General features: G+C 48.8%; 1 protein-coding gene and 1 pseudogene across 5 annotated transcripts in view; both read left to right on the top strand.

The window, feature by feature from the left end:
- Gm17040 (predicted gene 17040) lies at positions 3,130 to 4,016 on the top strand (annotated as a pseudogene).
- The window catches only part of Mapkapk3 (mitogen-activated protein kinase-activated protein kinase 3), a 34,951-nt gene continuing 25,444 nt past the window's right edge, over positions 6,576 to 16,082 (top strand). Inside the window, exons 1-2 of one of the 5 annotated variants that reach the window (NM_178907.3) lie at positions 6,576 to 6,928; positions 7,057 to 7,333. In NM_178907.3, the coding sequence (NP_849238.1) occupies positions 7,109 to 7,333 (225 nt within the window). In that variant the 5' untranslated portion in view covers positions 6,576 to 6,928; positions 7,057 to 7,108. Of the gene's footprint in view, positions 6,929 to 7,056; positions 7,334 to 7,613; positions 7,925 to 15,542; positions 15,808 to 16,082 lie in introns of those variants that run through there. The other 4 variants (XM_006511616.3, NM_001316691.1, XM_006511618.4 and 1 more) reach the window with 4 other exon arrangements.

Raw genomic sequence — 16,082 nt, 5'->3', positions numbered from 1 at the left:
TTTGGGGATGGGTGCGCTTATCCCCCCCCCCCTAGAACTACAGCGCGGGGGCAGGGTCGGGCCGGTCCTCTTAGCCAGCCGCTTCTAGTTTATCGGACGTTGTCTCTGGCGGCCGTGGTCTCGCTTATTGCAGGACACTGTGTGAGAAGGTGGGTGGTGTGCTGTGAGATCTGGAGAAAGACTTAGGGAGAGGCCTGGAGCCCTGAAGAGGACGGAAGAACTAAGGAGGTCCACTGTGGCCACTACAGCTAAAAGAGTTCAGGTTACATCTAATCTTTTGTAATCAAATGATCTCATCCCTTCTTTGCCTAATCTCTGAGTGGACCGACAGTTGGGGAAATTACCCTCTTGAGTCAGTAAACAGAGATAGTCAGCTCCCAGACAGCCCTGTCGATGGCTTGTTTGTTTTTGTTTTAAAATTGAATTCAGACTACCTTGGAGCTCAGTTTGTAGACCAGGCTGGCCCCAAACTTCTGAGTACAGGTTTACAATGTGAACTTATAGGCTAAGTCACCATATCTGGTTTACCAAGGAGCTGTAGGGTCTATGTGATCTCCCTCCACATCCACGGTTCAGGATATGGGGAGATAAGATCTGGAGAACCAGTACACCCACTCCTTCCACACACGTCACACCACCCACGTTCCTCAGAAAGGGTAGCTATAAGATTCTTGGCAGCGATGACAGGCTTCTGGCAGTGTCTAGAATCTGAGTATAGTGACTGGGCTTTCCCCAGCCCAGGCTAGGCTCTGGGTGCCCCACCCAAGATAGAGAGCTAAAGATAAAACCCTGTGAAAAGGAAGGAGTTCTTAGGGAAGATAAGAGATTACTCCAAGGGACTCAGTTCCCCGTAGGTGCCCTGGAGGGGAAGTTAAGTGTAACCCAAGCAGGGCTCCCAGAATACAGCAAGAAGCCAGTTTCTTGGAATATGGGTAGGATGGAGTAGGAGTACTCTGAGAACATGGGATCCCTGTATGTATGCATACTAACTCTTCAGTAGAAACTGTCTGTTGCCGCTTTGCTATGAAGATACGGGGGATTTCACAGGTGTCATGCAACAGAGCTGTGGTTTTCTTTTTATTTACTTACCCTTTCCTTTCCTTTCCTTTCCTTTCCTTTCCTTTCCTTTCCTTTCCTTTCCTTTCCTTTCCTTTCCTTTCCTTTCCTTTCCTTTCCTTTCCTTTCCTTTCCTTTCCTTTCCTTTCCTTTCCTTTCCTTTCCTTTCCTTTCCTTTCCTTTTTTTCCGAGACAGGGTTTATTTATCTTTGTAGCCTTGGCTGTCCTGGAACTCACTATGTAGACCAGGCTGGCCTTGAACTCACAGAGATCTGCCTGCCTCTGCCTCCTGAGTGCTGGGATTAAAGATGTGTGCCACCACTGCCTGGCATGATTTTCTTTTTTAAATTGTGTGTGTGTGTGTGGTGTGTGTGGTGTGTGTGTGTGTGTGCGCGCACGTGTGTGTTTTCATGTGTTTGTAGCCACAGTATTCACACAGAGTCAGAGGATAACCTGAGGGAATTGAGGGAACCACTTCTCCCAGTCCACTCTGTGGGTCCCAGGGCCCAAAGTCAGGTTGTCAGGTTAGTGGCAAGCACCTTGATCTGTGGATCTCTTTCGCTGGACCCCAGAGCTGTGATTTTGAACTTGGATCTACCCCTTTCAAGTGGGCCTACTGAACACTTACCTTGTGCCAGACACTCAGCAAATCCTAGCTTCACCTTGCCCTCACAGCTACCACAGATAATGCTGCCTTGTACGTGAGGAAACTAAGACACGGCTTCCAGTGTGCCTTGGGGAGAGAAGTGTTTGGTTCTCCAGTAGTCTTTTGTGAAGTTGACAGTGTTAGACATCCCACCTACGACGTGCTGGGAACCATGATGTGCCCTGTTTTGCCCAAGCTACCTGCCCACTTGTTTCATTCAAGTTTTGTGAATGCCTCTGGCCATTTCCTTACTACTGGCTCTATTTCCTGACTACGCCCCTTGAATGGACCCCTCCCTGACTGCTGGGCCCACACTGCCACCCAGTGGCGATCCTTCCTAAGACCTCACTAGCCAACTAGAGAATAGAGAATTCTTCCCAGTGCACTCAGGCACTTCATGAATTACTGTTGCTGCAGGACACTCCTGCCCCGTTCCCAGAATAATGATGGATCACAAGAATGCACAGCAATCTAGATAGCCTCGGTATATGGCTTCTATCCTTTCATCATGAGCAGGTTGCCTTTCATCAAAAGGCAGATGTGGTGGGGAGGAGGGAGTTCCCTCCATCAGCACTTTACTGCATCGTCTATTTGCTCACCATAAGCTACTTCAAAGGCCTCAGTCCCTGTTCCTTTGAACACCCAACTATTACTGTTACTGTTACTATTACGAAGGGCTAAGTGCCAGAGTCTGCTGTCATGAACCCAACTTGCCCAAACCCAGCATACTATGTTCTGAATCTCTACAACAGTGTGAAGGGGACATGATTCCAGATGGTTGCTACAGCATAAGCATTGAGAGGAAACTACATGTTCTGATTTTTCTGGGTCAAATGAACAGCTGGAAAAACCTCTGTTTATAATTGGTATGGGAACTATGTGTGTTTGTATAATCACAGACATTTACATTTATAATTTGATGATGATGATGATATGTGTGTGTATGCATGAGTGTGCACACAGGCATGCATGGCACAGTGTGAGTGTGAATGCAGAGGTTAGAGGGTGACTTTATAGAGTCTATTCTTTCCTTCTTTGCATAGATCCTAAGGGTTGAACCTAGATAGGTTCCTGGGCTTATGTAGGACATGAGCATTTGCTCACTGAGCCATCTCTCCAGCCTGGAAGGGCATTTTTTTAAATGGGACTACTTACTTTTTATACTTCAGTATGGTTTGAACACTTGCAACAAGCAAATTTGACCTCTTTGAATATATATTTTTTAAACTACACGCAGTGTATGGTGGCTCACACCTATAATTATAACACTGGAGAGGTTGAGGCAGGAAGGTCAGGCGTTGAAGGCTATCCTTGTCTACTCAGTGAGTTTGAGGTTAGCCTGGGCTTAAATAATCTGTGTTGCCCAGGGACAGGTCCATACAGCATTGTTCTTGATTCCTGTTGTAACTTAAAGGAAAACTCACATAATGTCTGGAGCCGTTGATGTCCTACAGGTAAAGGAAGAGGATAGTCCCAAATTCCTTGCCACGGGAACCCACTTAGATGGCACCAACCTTGACTTTCACATGGAGCAGCACATCTACAGAAGGAAAAGTGACAGTCTCTGCATCATAAATCTGAGGAGGACCTGGGAGAGGCTGGTGCTTGCAGCTCAGGCTATGGTTGCTATCAAGAACCTCGTGATGACAGCGTCATCTCCTCTAGGAACACCGGCCAGTGAGCCAGCTGGAAGTTTGCTGCTGTCACAGGCACCCTCCCACTGCTGGATGCTTCATGCCTGAGACCTTCATTATTAACCAGATCCAAGCAAGCTTCAAGGTGTCAAGGCTTCTAGTGGTGACTGATCCCAGGGCTGACCATCAGCCCCTCAGAGAGGCCTCTCAAGTCAACCTGACCACCGTGGCTCTGTGTGACAGACTCTCCTCGGCACCACGTGGACGTTGTTGCTATCCCATGCAACAACAAGGGAGCTCATTCAGTGGGTGGGTCTGATGTGGTGGATGCTGGCCTGGGAAGTTCTTCACATCTATGCTGTTATCTCTCAGGAGCGCCTGTGGAATTTACACCAGATCACCACTTCTACAGAGACCCAGAGGAGGTTGAGAAAGAGGACCAGGCAGCTGCCAAGAAAGCTGTGATCAAGGAGGAATTCCAGAGTGAATGGACTGCCCCAGCTCCTGAGTTTATTGCTGTTCAGCCTGAGGTGGCCGACTGGTCCTAGGGTGCACAGGTACCCTCTGTGCCCACCCAGCAGTTCCCCACAGAAGACTGGAGTGTGCAGCCAGCCACTGAGGACTGGCCATTGGCTCCCACAGGGCAGGCCACTGAGTGGGTTGGAGCCAACACTGCGTGGTTCTGAGCTGCTCTGCAGAACACCGGAGCAAAGAGGGAAAGAGGCAGAAGGAAAATAAAGTTCCTAAAAGCTGGTAAATCAATCGATTAATTAAACAAAGTTAGAAACACAATTATAAAATTTTAGAGTAATTAAAATATAAGCTCATTTTAAATTTTATTTTATTTTATCTTTAATTATGTGTATGTGTTTGTGTGTGGGTGGCCAGAGGTGTAGGCTCCCTTAGAGCTGACATCACAGGTGGTTGTAACCCACCTGATGTGGGTAGTGGGAATGGAACTTGGATCCTCTGGTAAAAACAATATGTGCTCTTAACAGCTGAGCCATGTATGTATGTATGTATGTATGTATGTATGTATGTATGTATGTATGTATATATCGGGGCACATACAATCCAGCCCCAGCCTCTACTCTCAGTTACCTAACTTTCCGTTCCTTGTGGAGTCATGCTCAGAGAGAATGAGACCTTACTGAGCCTTGGGTTCACTAGCTTTAAGCTGGTTGCAGCGCCTGCCCCGGCCTCCTGGAAACAACACTTCCAGATTGTATGCCTTCCTTCAATCTCTTAGATCCTGGGTCTGATTAATAGGTGGGACTATGATCCCACCTGACCCTAGATACAGCTAGGCATAAGTGTGTGTGAATACATGTGCCTGTATGTATCTGTCTGTGTATGTGACTATCCGTGTGTCTCTTGTGTGCACTGTGTGAGTGCATGTATGAGCGTATGCTTGCACATGTGGATTAGTAGAGCCAAGAAAGAAACTCCATGGGAGGAGGTCATTCCTTGACCTCCAACCTTAAGCCCAACCATGAGGTTGCACTCTGGGATTGAGATGAGGGGCAGTTCTCTTTTATTAGTTGCTGATGTCAAGCAGGTCACATGACTCACCTCTCTGGGCTTGTTTTTCTTCTGTGTTTTCAGTGTGTGTCTAAAGGGATGGTGATATCTTCCTTCCTCTGTCTCAGTGAGGTGTTCAGGTAGAGCATTTCTTGGTCTGCAGGAAGTGCTTCCTAGTGACCATCTGAGGCTCTTATCTAGTGATCTCTGCTTCACTGATTGTTGCTAGCTTGAAGGTTGCCTGGAGAAGACAGTTACCAATTTCTAAGGAGACAAGCTACCCATGAATAATTGCAGTGCTCTTCCCGAGTGGTTATCAGGAACCTGGATGCAGTTGTACAAATAGAAGGGCACCAATTTTCTGTTGGCCACTGACAGTTGCAGAGTGCAGCCCAGGCATCTTTGTGTGTGTTGTGGTGGAAGGCCGGACACAGCCTCCTTTGGGTGGGACAGAGGTCCGGGTGGCTGCAGTTCTGAATATAGTCTGTAGATGGCAGCAGAGACCTGCTCAGAGGGCTTGCCTGTGGCGCCGCCTGCTCTGTAGACTTGTGGGAAAGTTGGCTCAAAATATCTATGATAGGCTAAAAGGTGAAGGTCTAAGTGCAGAAGGGAAAAATTTAAAGCGAATAGAGGAATTGGATGGAAGAAATGGATTTTAATGTTAAGGCTGATTGATTGAGCCGGGCGTGGTGGCGCACGCCTTTAATCCCAGCACTTGGGAGGCAGAGGCAGGCGGATTTCTAAATTCAAGGCCAGCCTGGCCTACAGAGTGAGTTCCAGGACAGCCAGGGCTACACAGAGAAACCCTGTCTCAAAAAACCAAAAAACAACAAAAACAAAACAAAAGATTGATTGGTTTTTCGAGACAGAGTTTCTCTGGCTGTCCTGGAACTCTCTTTGCAGACCAGGCTGGTTCGAACTCACTGAGGTCCGTCTTTTTCTGCTTTCAGAGCGCTGGGATTAAAGGCATAGGCCACTATGCCCAGCTAATTTTATTTTTTAAAAACATAGCCTCACGATGTAACCTAGGTTAGCCTCACAATCCTCCCGCCTAAGCCTTCCTCGCGCTGCAATTACAGGTGTTCATCACCATGGCCAGAACTTGAACTTTTATTAGTTGAGATTCTTAGAACCTAAAGCTCAAATCACGAGGTGAAAAGTTGATGCAGCTGACCAAATGGGAAATCGAGATTTCTGATTCAAGAGCGTCCCAAGTGTGTTCAACTTACGGCTACGGGCTGTAAGTGGTCCAGGGAAGTATGAATGTGGCCCAATACATTTATTTGGAATGACAAGTGAATTGCAAAGTCAAAAGGTTAGTCAGGAAGTGCATAGAAAGGAAAGCTAGCCAGTTGTTAGACAGATGCCCTAAACCAGGAAATGAGTGGCGGGTTAGACAACAACATGCCAATTCCCAGGGCACGCTGACTAAACATTCAAAAAGTTGAATTCTGAAACACTTAGCTACCTGGAAATTTTGGGAGTCTAAAACGCCCCCTGGCAGCTAGCAAAAAGAACACTTCACTCAAGAGCCCGCAAGAGAAACAAAATGTCTTGCGCTGTAACTTTTCTAGATCACAGATAAAATCCGAGGAGGCTGGTACAACAGTTGAAGGAGCTCCTAGCGGTGTCCCAGGGCGCTGCGAAAGTTACAGTGAACTTGACGAGGCCACGCCCCATTTTGTCTCGACTCAGAGGCGGAGTCTGCCAGGGGCTCTGCCCTGGCCTGCCCAACCCGGACTAGCCTGGCCCTTTAAGGTTGACCTAGCGGGGCCCCAAGTCTGAATGACGCGACGAGAAGCGGGGGTGGGGGGTCACGTGGGACGCGGGCGGCGAGACTCTGGGTCCAGGGCTCCGGTCCTCAGCGGACTCCAGGGATCACTATCTCTTGCCCACTCTCGCCTGCACCATGATTTTCGTGTAGTGCTTTGCCACCAAGTGCGCCTTCGCCTGGTCCGCCTTTCTTGGGTCTCTGTATGGCTGGTTCTCAAGACCTTGTTGCTATACAGCGCCGGACTCCTTCCTAATTTGACACGTGCCTGGGCTGAGGGATCACCTCCCCCTGCTGTACGTAAGTACTCTCAGGCAGTTTCCAGCTTGTCTTGGGCCAGGAGCCCAGTCAATCTAGTTCTGGAGAAACCAAAGCTGGGGTGTGTCCAAAAAGTCCCGGTGGGGAGTGACTCTTTCCCTTTCCTTCAGGTGCCTCTGGACGCGCCAGGCTGGGGCTACCTCCGAGCGCCCCGTGGGGGCCATGGATGGCGAGACAGCAGGGGAGAAGGGGAGTCTTGTGCCCCCGCCAGGTGCGCTCGGCGGGTCCGCCTTGGGTGGTGCTCCGGCCCCAGGTGTGCGACGGGAACCCAAGAAGTACGCGGTGACTGATGACTACCAGTTGTCCAAGCAAGTGCTGGGTCTGGGTGTGAACGGCAAGGTACTGGAGTGCTACCATCGGCGCTCTGGCCAGAAGTGTGCCCTGAAGGTTAGTGACCCATCTCTCTGAGGGCTAGGGTGACATGGAGGGTCCAACAGCAGAAACCTGTGGATGTATCTGTGTCCGGGGTCTCTATTAAACATCTACACATGGCATCTTGTTTTATTTTCAAACTCTTCCTCTAGCGTCAGACTCGTGGTCCTCTTAGCCTCACATACACGGAAACAGGCTGACCTACCTAAACTGAGGGTGTGTCCCAAAGAGCGAGGGGAGGAGTCAATGTGAGTAGAGCTGTTGTACCCGGAAGGCAGGAGGGTGTGGCTGTGCGCTCTGGTTCTGGCTTGGGCTTTGTGTTTAGGCCCAAAGGATGCTCTTAAATTCTTAGTTATCCCCTGCAGGTAGCTCCTTCTATGGGGATGCGGCTAAGTTTTCCTTAGGCTCAGTGCAGGGTTGTCCTCCTCATGGCCCCTGCCCGCTGAGGTGGGACCATGAGCCTCTTAGGGTGTTTTTTGACTACTGGGCCCCTTGAGTTGAGTTGGTGGCCTCTTGTGGAAAGGGGCAAGCTTTGCTCATAAGCTGACCCACCCTGGACAGACGATGGAGAACCACTTATCACATCATATTCAAGGTTCCCTAGAGGTATGGCACAGTGATGTGGGTGGGGTGGGGGAGTGGCTTGGAGTAGTTGATCTCACTACTAGAATCTGGTTCGGGCACGTGGCGCCAGCCCAAGAACCCCTACTCCTACCTGTGTCCTCACCCCACCCCCATCGCAGAACTCCAGAATTCCTTGCATTTTTGTCACTGGAACCAGACTCTTTGGAGGTAGTGCCACTGGCGCCTGCGTGGTGGAGAATTGAGTGACTCCTGGAAGTTAGTGAAGTCCTTTTTTACAGGAGCCAGGCTACAGAGTCCTATAGCTGTGGCCGTAATCTCTACCTTGTGGGCGGGCCAGCCTTGTGATCTTGGGCGATCCCCAATTTTGTTCAGGGAGAGAACGGGAGTTGATGTGAACTCAAAGTGAGATAATGCGTGCCGAGTACTTGATACGGACCTGGAATAGGCCTAGAGTGGCCTCAGCACTTGCTTCAGGCATGGGACTCACAGGAATTTGACTGAGGACCTGGGCCCTGTGCTTTGTCTTTCCCTGGTGTGTCAGGCTGAAACAGGGGAGGTGGCCTCCTGAACAGGACCCTATAGGGGATCATGAAGGTGAGTCAAGGGCAGGGTAAGGACTGACCTGAGGGCCAGGCCTAGGTTCTGTATTCATTAACCCAGCAGTAGAATAGAGCTTTGGGGGCCCAGGCAGGGTTTTTTTCTGAGTCCTTCAGTGAGAAGGTGGCTTTTCTAATGGCAGATAGGTATGAGCAGATGAAAAATGAGCCTTTATCGTCTCCCTGATCTCCAGTCATCCTTCTGCTTGAACTAAGAGGCAGCCTGGGAGAGGGTGAGTGGGTGCCTGAGGCCAGAGAACCTCTTCTGAGGTTTGAGGCTTTGACCCTGACCCTCTGGGGTTCAGATACTGTGAGCAAGGAGGGGTGGGTGAGAACCCGTAGTCTGTAGCCCAGGCCTTTCCAGTTTTGAGCAGGGCTGGGCCTACACCTTCTACATAGATGAAGTGTCTAATGACTGGAGGAGCTAGTGACACCTCCCCCTTAGATGAAGTGTCTAATGACTGGGGGAGCCAGTGACTGCAGCAGCTTCCACTCTGGCTCCTCCTACTTTAAAGGCCCCACCTTCTTCCCCCGTCCTGGTCTGGGAACAATGGCAGTTCTGAAATAGTTTCATCTCTGTACCTCTTAAGAGTATGGGTCAGCAAGGCTAGAAGACTCTAGGATCTGGCCCTAAATTGAGCCTCAAGGGAGACAGAGATTAGATGTGGCTCTCACTCTTAATTCTTTCAGATCTTGGCTCCTACCTTCCAGAAGGGGCCAGCTCAACCTCTGGCTGTGTGTATGTATTCTTTTAGTGGCTTGGCCTTGGGGAAGGAACTGACTGACACCTTCTCATTTAACATTTTCTGTCCTTTGCCCAGGAGAGCAAGGATGGATGGGAGGGATCAACACAGTGACAGACCAGGATCCAGGGAGCTCAGCCATTCCCCGAGGGGGTCCTAACCCTCTCCTCAGCTGCTCTAGCTCAGCCTAGGAGGTCACGGGCTCTGTGCCTTCCTAGATCCATAGCTCAGATAATTAGGCTGGCTTGACTTCATCTTGTAGGCTGAACTCATTCAGGCCATTGCTTTTTCATGCCCACCTTTGGGTTTTGTTGCCCAAGAGGTTAGCTAGTACCCAGCAGGAAGTCTAAAGGCAGCAGGCATCCACGAAACAGGAAGACTGTGGTCATTATCCCTGTAGCTACTGCCATTCAGCGGGGCCCTAAAGGAACAGGCCTGCCTGCCCCCTTCCCCTTCCTCTCAACCTCTGACCACTGCTCTTTCTTGTTTGACCTCAAGCACAGCAAGGTCTCTCGCCCCAGGCCCACTTCTGTGACCATCGGAGCGTTCTATGGCTCCCCAAGCCCTTTCGCTGAACCATTAGAACTGGAAGGTGGGGTGTCTCAGGGAGAGTATGGGGGCATGCAGGCTTCATACTCCTCCTGCGGACATCGTGTGTTCCTTCCTAGGCCTAACTGATTAAAAGCAAATGTGACCAGGGCACTAAGTACCTTTAAGTAAAAACATGGAAGGCCCTGGGAAGACCTGGGAGGAGTCCACATGGGAGGAGAGGTAGGGTCCTTTATTCTGCTCCTGCTGCTACATAACAGGGCTGGGAACCCTTCCCATCCCTGCTCTGGCCTCCCAGGGCCTCCTCTTCTCCTCTTTGTTAAAGAGATCAGAATGGTTGGTGGGGTGGGATATCTTTCAGAAAGGGTCTCTACAGTGAGCACCCTCTTGCAATCTCACGATCGATCAGGGAGTGACTGGGCAGCCTCATCTTTAACAGTTCTCTTTCCGTTGGAGCGGATGGCTGAGGTAGGCTAGGCTGCTCTGATTGTGTGCTGTGTAGGACCACAGCAATGTTGTCCCGAAGCACATGCCACAGAGAATCTATTTCCCCTAATAGATTGGAAATAACACCCTCCAGACCAGGAGAGCTTGCTTGACCTCACCAGGGTCTTAGATTTGACTCTATACACTTTGAGCCTCTGAGTGTGGCCTACAAGGCTTGGGCAGTTTAGTCCTTCGGTCTTTGCATCCATAGGTGGCCGTTTTTCTTCTGTAATGGTGCCATTCCCACCTATCGAGGCTCAGTTCCACTGCCACCTCTTCCAGGAAGCTGTCCCAAGTTTGAGTATTTTTGGAGCAATGGAATCTTCTTGGCCCCTAAAGCTATACTGTTACTGAATGAAAGCTGCCTTGGAACTCCTAGGTCCAGAGCTTGGCATACAGCAGTGGCTCCTAAGTGCCCACTGTCATAACCAAGCTCAGCCCTTCAGAGTTTTGGAAGGAGTTTTTCCAGTCTCTGTTAACCACATGGAAGGCTATTTCCCAGCCTAAAGGCCTGGAACTTCACAAAGGAATCCAGCAGCGTCATCACCTTCCCAGATAGAGGTGCTGTGGGAGGTCTGTAGAGGAAGGAGGTGTCCTTCTGTAAGGCCTTTCTGTCACCTATCTGCCATTGGGCCACACCTGTGAGCAGAGAGGCTCTCTCCACTCAGAATGGCAGGGAGAAGCCAGAATGAGAGTCAAAGGCTGAGAGGTGTGTGTGTGTGTGTGTGTGTGTGTGTGTGTGTGTGTGTGTGAGAGAGAGAGAGAGAGAGAGAGAGAGGGAGAGGGAGAGGGAGAGGGAGAGGGAGAGGGAGAGGGAGAGGGAGGAGGAGGGTGATGGGGGAAGGGAGAGGTCACACCCTCTAGCACCATGGGCAGAGATGGCCTGTTGGGGCTGGTGCTGTAGAGCTGGATTTGAGGCTAGGTGGGGCTGCCAGGCAGGGCAGGCTTTCTCTCACTTGGCAGCCACCCCTCCCCCCACCTACCGTTTCCATGCCAGTCAGATCAGCCCCGGCTCATTGTTACTTCCTCAACAGGTCAGAAACCCAAGGGTGGGCCAGTGGCCCTGCACAGCAGAGTCCCTGGAAAGGCAAGGGTTTCACTGACCAAAGACTGTCAACACTTAGGAAAAAAAAATACTGGAGGAGCTTCGTGGAGGTTCCTGGACTGCCAGCGCCCATCGGTTTGGCTAAACAGGTTTCAGAAGAGCTTCCGACCTGCAAAGTGTAAAAGAAGGTTTAGATTGGGCTTGAATGTCCTGAGACTGTAATACCAGGGGCTTCTCAAAATTTTTTTCCCACTTTGCTGGAGAAAGTTTGACACTTCTCTGGGTCTATAGATATATAAAATAGTATACAGCCCATACATTTGCTGGTAGTAAAATTATAAGACATTTATTTTAAAATAACTCTTTGTCATAGCTACATTATGACTAGTTATCAAAGATGAAAGCAAGATTTCATATTAATGAAATAAACGTGCCTGTTTATTTTTTGATGTAAAGGAATTTTGGCTGGGTTTTTTTGTTTGTTTGTTTTTTGTTTGTTTGTTTTTTGTTTTTTTGTTTTTTGTTTTTTGTATTTTGTTTTGGTTTTTTGAGACAGGGTTTCTCTGTATAGCCCTGGCTGTCCTGGAACTCACTCTGTAGACCAGGCTGGCCTCGAACTCAGAAATTAGCCTGCCTCTGCCTCCCAAGTGCTGGGATTAAAGACATGCGCCACCACACCCGACTTAGCTGCATATTTGATGCCATAGGACTTAGAGCGTTTTCCAGAGTTGGTCAATATTGTGATTTTATAGTTGTTAATGCTTTTTTGCATAAATGTTACAAAATGCTGTTGAGGGTTATAGCATATGCCTTTAATCCTAGCTCTTGGGAGGCTGAGGCACGTGGATCTCTGCGAGTTCTGGGCCAGCTGGGATGCACTGTGAGATCCTGTTTCTAACAAAGAAGAGTGGGCTGGCCAGAGAGCTGAGCACTTGTGAGCACTGGTTTTACAGAAGTGTCAGAGTTCCGTTCCCAGCACTCACATGGTGGTTCACAACGGTCTATAGCTCCAGTTCTAAGGTATCCAATGCCTTCCTCTGGGCTCTGTGGGCATTGTACACACACACACACACACACACACACACACACACACACACACACACACACACACACGGTGCACATACATACATGCAGATAAAACACATAAGAAAAAAAGAGAGGGCTGGCAAGATGGCTCAGAAGATAAGAGCACTGACTGCTCTTCCAAAGGTCCTGAGTTCAAATCCCAGGAACCACATGGTGGCTCACAACCATCTGTAATGAGATCTGACGCCCTCTTCTGAAATATCTGAAGACAGCTACAGTGTACTTACATATAATAAATAAATAAATGTTTTTTTTTTTTTTTTTTTGGTTTTTCAAGACTGGGTTTCTCTGTATAACCCTGGCTGTCCTGGTACTCACTTTGTAGAGCAGGCTGGCCTTGAACTCAGAAATCCACCTGTCTCTGCCTCCCAAGTGCTGGGATTAAAGGTGTGTGCCACCACACCCGGCAAATAAATCTTTAAAAAAAAAGAAAAGAAGAGAAGAGAAATGGAAGAAGTATATCTATGGCCTTTTCAGAAATCGTTAGAAATTCTGTCCTAATCTCAAGCCAAAATCCATTTTAATGATTTTTTTTAAAGAAAAATATAACTCAAGTCAACTGCTCAAAGAGCAATTTTAAAAGTCAAATATTCTAACAATGTGATCCAAAGATTTAATCGTGTCATACATGCTGAGGAATGAAGGTAGGGAAATATTAAAGGTCTCGTTTTCTATAATTAAACCATCGTGTTTCTGTAAGAGCAGACAAATTTGTAAACATGGTTTGTTTGTTTTTTAAAGCCACTGCCATTGATGATATGCAGTTGTGTTAACTCTGAGCACACGGCAGAGTGTGTGTGCTGTGTGTTCAGAACTAAGGGTGTTCAGAACGGACAGGAGCAGCGCAGGCCGCACCACCAAGCACCTTGGATTCGTTATGTGGATGGTTTCGAAACGTTTAGTGGTTTTATATTTAGAAACCTCATTATTGCCAAAGTTTTGACAACTCCCACTTTCAGTTAGGCAACTCACCCCATACAGGGCCTAACCCCATACAGGGTCTAACCCCATACAGGGCCTAACCCCATACAGGGTCTAACCCCACTGTTTAAGAGGCTGTGCTTTATATTGTGCTCGCTTGAAAAGCGGGCTGCCGGCTGGAGAGATGGCTCAGTGGTTAAGAGCACTGACTGCTCTTCCAGAGGTCCAGCGTTCAAATCCCAACAACCACATGGTGGCTCACAACCATCCGTAATGGGATCTATTGCCCTCTTCTGGTGTGTCTGAAAACAGCTACAGTGTACTAATACATAATTAATAAATAAATCTTAAAAAAAAAGAAAAGAAAAAGAAAAGAAAAGTGGTTTGTCACTATACCTTTGAGCTCCCCTCTGCTCTGCTGGTCTTCCAAAATCATCTGCCCACAGTCCCCTGGGTCATCTAGGAGCTAATGCCAGCATTCTTTGGTATTGTAAATTAAAAAGTGTTCTAAAAAATATTTATTCTCTGGGCGGTGGTGGCTCACGCCTTTACTCCCAGCACTTGGGAGGCAGAGGCAAGCAGATTTCTGAGTTCAAGGCCAGCCTGGTCTACAAAGTGAGTTCCAGGACAGCCAAGGCTATACAGAGAAACCCTGTCTCGGAAAAACAAAAAACAAAAAACCAAAAACAAAACAAAAAAAATTTATTCATTTGTGCATGCACACACACACACACATACACACACACACACACACACACACACACACACACACACACACACACACACACTTGGGTGTGTGCATGGCTGGCCTGCATGTGGAGGTCAGGGGTCAATATGTAGGAGCCAGTTCTCACCTTCCATGTGGAGTCAGGATTGAAGTCAGATTGTTGGAGTGGCGGCTTACCTGCTGAGCCATGTATGTGTATACATGTGTATCTGTATGTGGGTAACTGGATGTGAGTGCCAATACCTACAGAGACCAGAAGAGAGACCCCTCAGTCCCTTGGGGCTGAAGTTACAGGCAGTTGTGAGCTGGGTTTGCTGAGAAGTTAACTCAAGTCCTCTGGAAAAGCAGTAAGTGCTCTAACCACTGGACCATCTCTCTGGTCCCTGGTTCTGTAGATTCTAACATGCCCATGAATAGCTGACAGTGTTCTCGAAAAGTCTGTCTGGCAGGCCCTGTTTCCAATGTACAGCATGAATTGTTTTAATAAGTTCCTATCGTTTTCCTTTTATGCATGAGGACATTTAGGTTCAGAGAGACCATAGACTTGCCTAAAGTACATATCTAGTAGATGGCAGGGCTTGGGTAAAGCCTAAGAAATTTGATACCCGTCTTGGCACAACTCCTACATTGTGTAAGTCCTTGAAGAAAGGGAAAGTCTCTGAGACCTGACTCTAGAAGGATGCTCACTTTGCCCTCTATAATTTTTCTGGGAATCTTTGCAGGGCCCTGTTTAGCCCTGTGAATTCTCAGATGTCATTGGATGAGGTCAGTACACAGAGGTTACGACCCAGTGGGGCTCCTTGGGCTGTGTATAGCTTGTCTCAGGCCTCATGCAACTGAGCCCAGGGTACCAAAGACACAAAGTCTGGCTGTTGAGTGGGCAAGAACTGTCTGCACTGGGGGACAGAGGTGGGGAGGTTTCAATATGCATGGCCCAGGGAGTGGCACTGTTAGGGTATGTAGCCTTGTTGGAGTAGGTGTGGCCTTGTTGAAGGAAGTGTGTCACTGTGGGGGTGAGCTTTGAGACCCTTCTCCTAGCGGCCTGGAAGCCAGTCTTCTATTTGCCTTCAGAACAAGAGGTAGAACTCACAGTTTCTCCAGTGCCATGCCTACCTGGACACTGCCATGCTTCCTGCCATGATGGTAATGGACTGAACCTCTGAACCTATAAGCCAGCCCCAATTAAATGTTGTCCTTTATAAGAGTTGTCTTGGTCATGGTGTCTCTTCCACAGCAATGGAAACCCTTACTAAGACAAAGGGGGGAGGGGGAGTGGGTGGGGGCTTTCTGGAAGGTGTTGTCCTCTTTAATCCAGACCTCTGGTCTGAGAAGAAAGTACAGTGACAGAGAATGGTCTGGCGTGTGTGACGATATGTCTGGTTTAGATCCTTAGCACTTGCTGTGGGGTACCGCTTCCTCACTACAGATCAGATCCTGGCAGGATGTGGCTGGTTTCAGTGGGGCCAATGTCACAGGCTTGGGAAACAGTGGAGGGACTGAAGGGTGTTGGGGGTGGGGGGAGGAGGGTAACTCATCATTGATGGGAGTGCAGAAGAGATGTCTGGGTCAGGGTCTGGTCTCCATGACAACAGGTGTCTCTTTAGCTTTGAATTTGGGGCAGTAGTTTTTCCTCTTTGCATTATCACGGAAACTGGAAAACCCCCGGTTGGCCCTGTGGTTCTTCACCCTCCTGTGCCCTCAACCTTGAGGCTGTCAGCCGATGTTGGAGTGTGCCGGCCATTGCGCAAGAGGTAAGGATGGTAGCAGTTATCTCTGTGGTCGGACCTGGGTTTGTGTGTATGTCAGTGAGCAGGATTCTGTGGTTGTATCCATCTTTGCATTTGTAAGGAGACAGCGAAGGCTAGAACGTACTCTCAGAGGGCGGGGCTCTCGTACAACTTTTTGGTGGTGCATTATTGGCCCATAGAAGGACTCTACCGAGTTCCTTCTACCTCTGGAGGAACCAGCCCTCCTGGGGTGGAGAGAATGGGTTGCAGGAAGCTGGGGTTGCCTAGCTCCTCCCCAC

The sequence above is a fragment of the Mus musculus genome, chromosome 9, assembly GCF_000001635.26.
Source record: "Mus musculus strain C57BL/6J chromosome 9, GRCm38.p6 C57BL/6J".
NCBI classification, from domain to species: Eukaryota; Metazoa; Chordata; class Mammalia; order Rodentia; family Muridae; genus Mus; species Mus musculus.
Note: the sequence above shows the minus strand (reverse complement) of the source record. Positions and strands in the feature narration are given on the sequence as shown.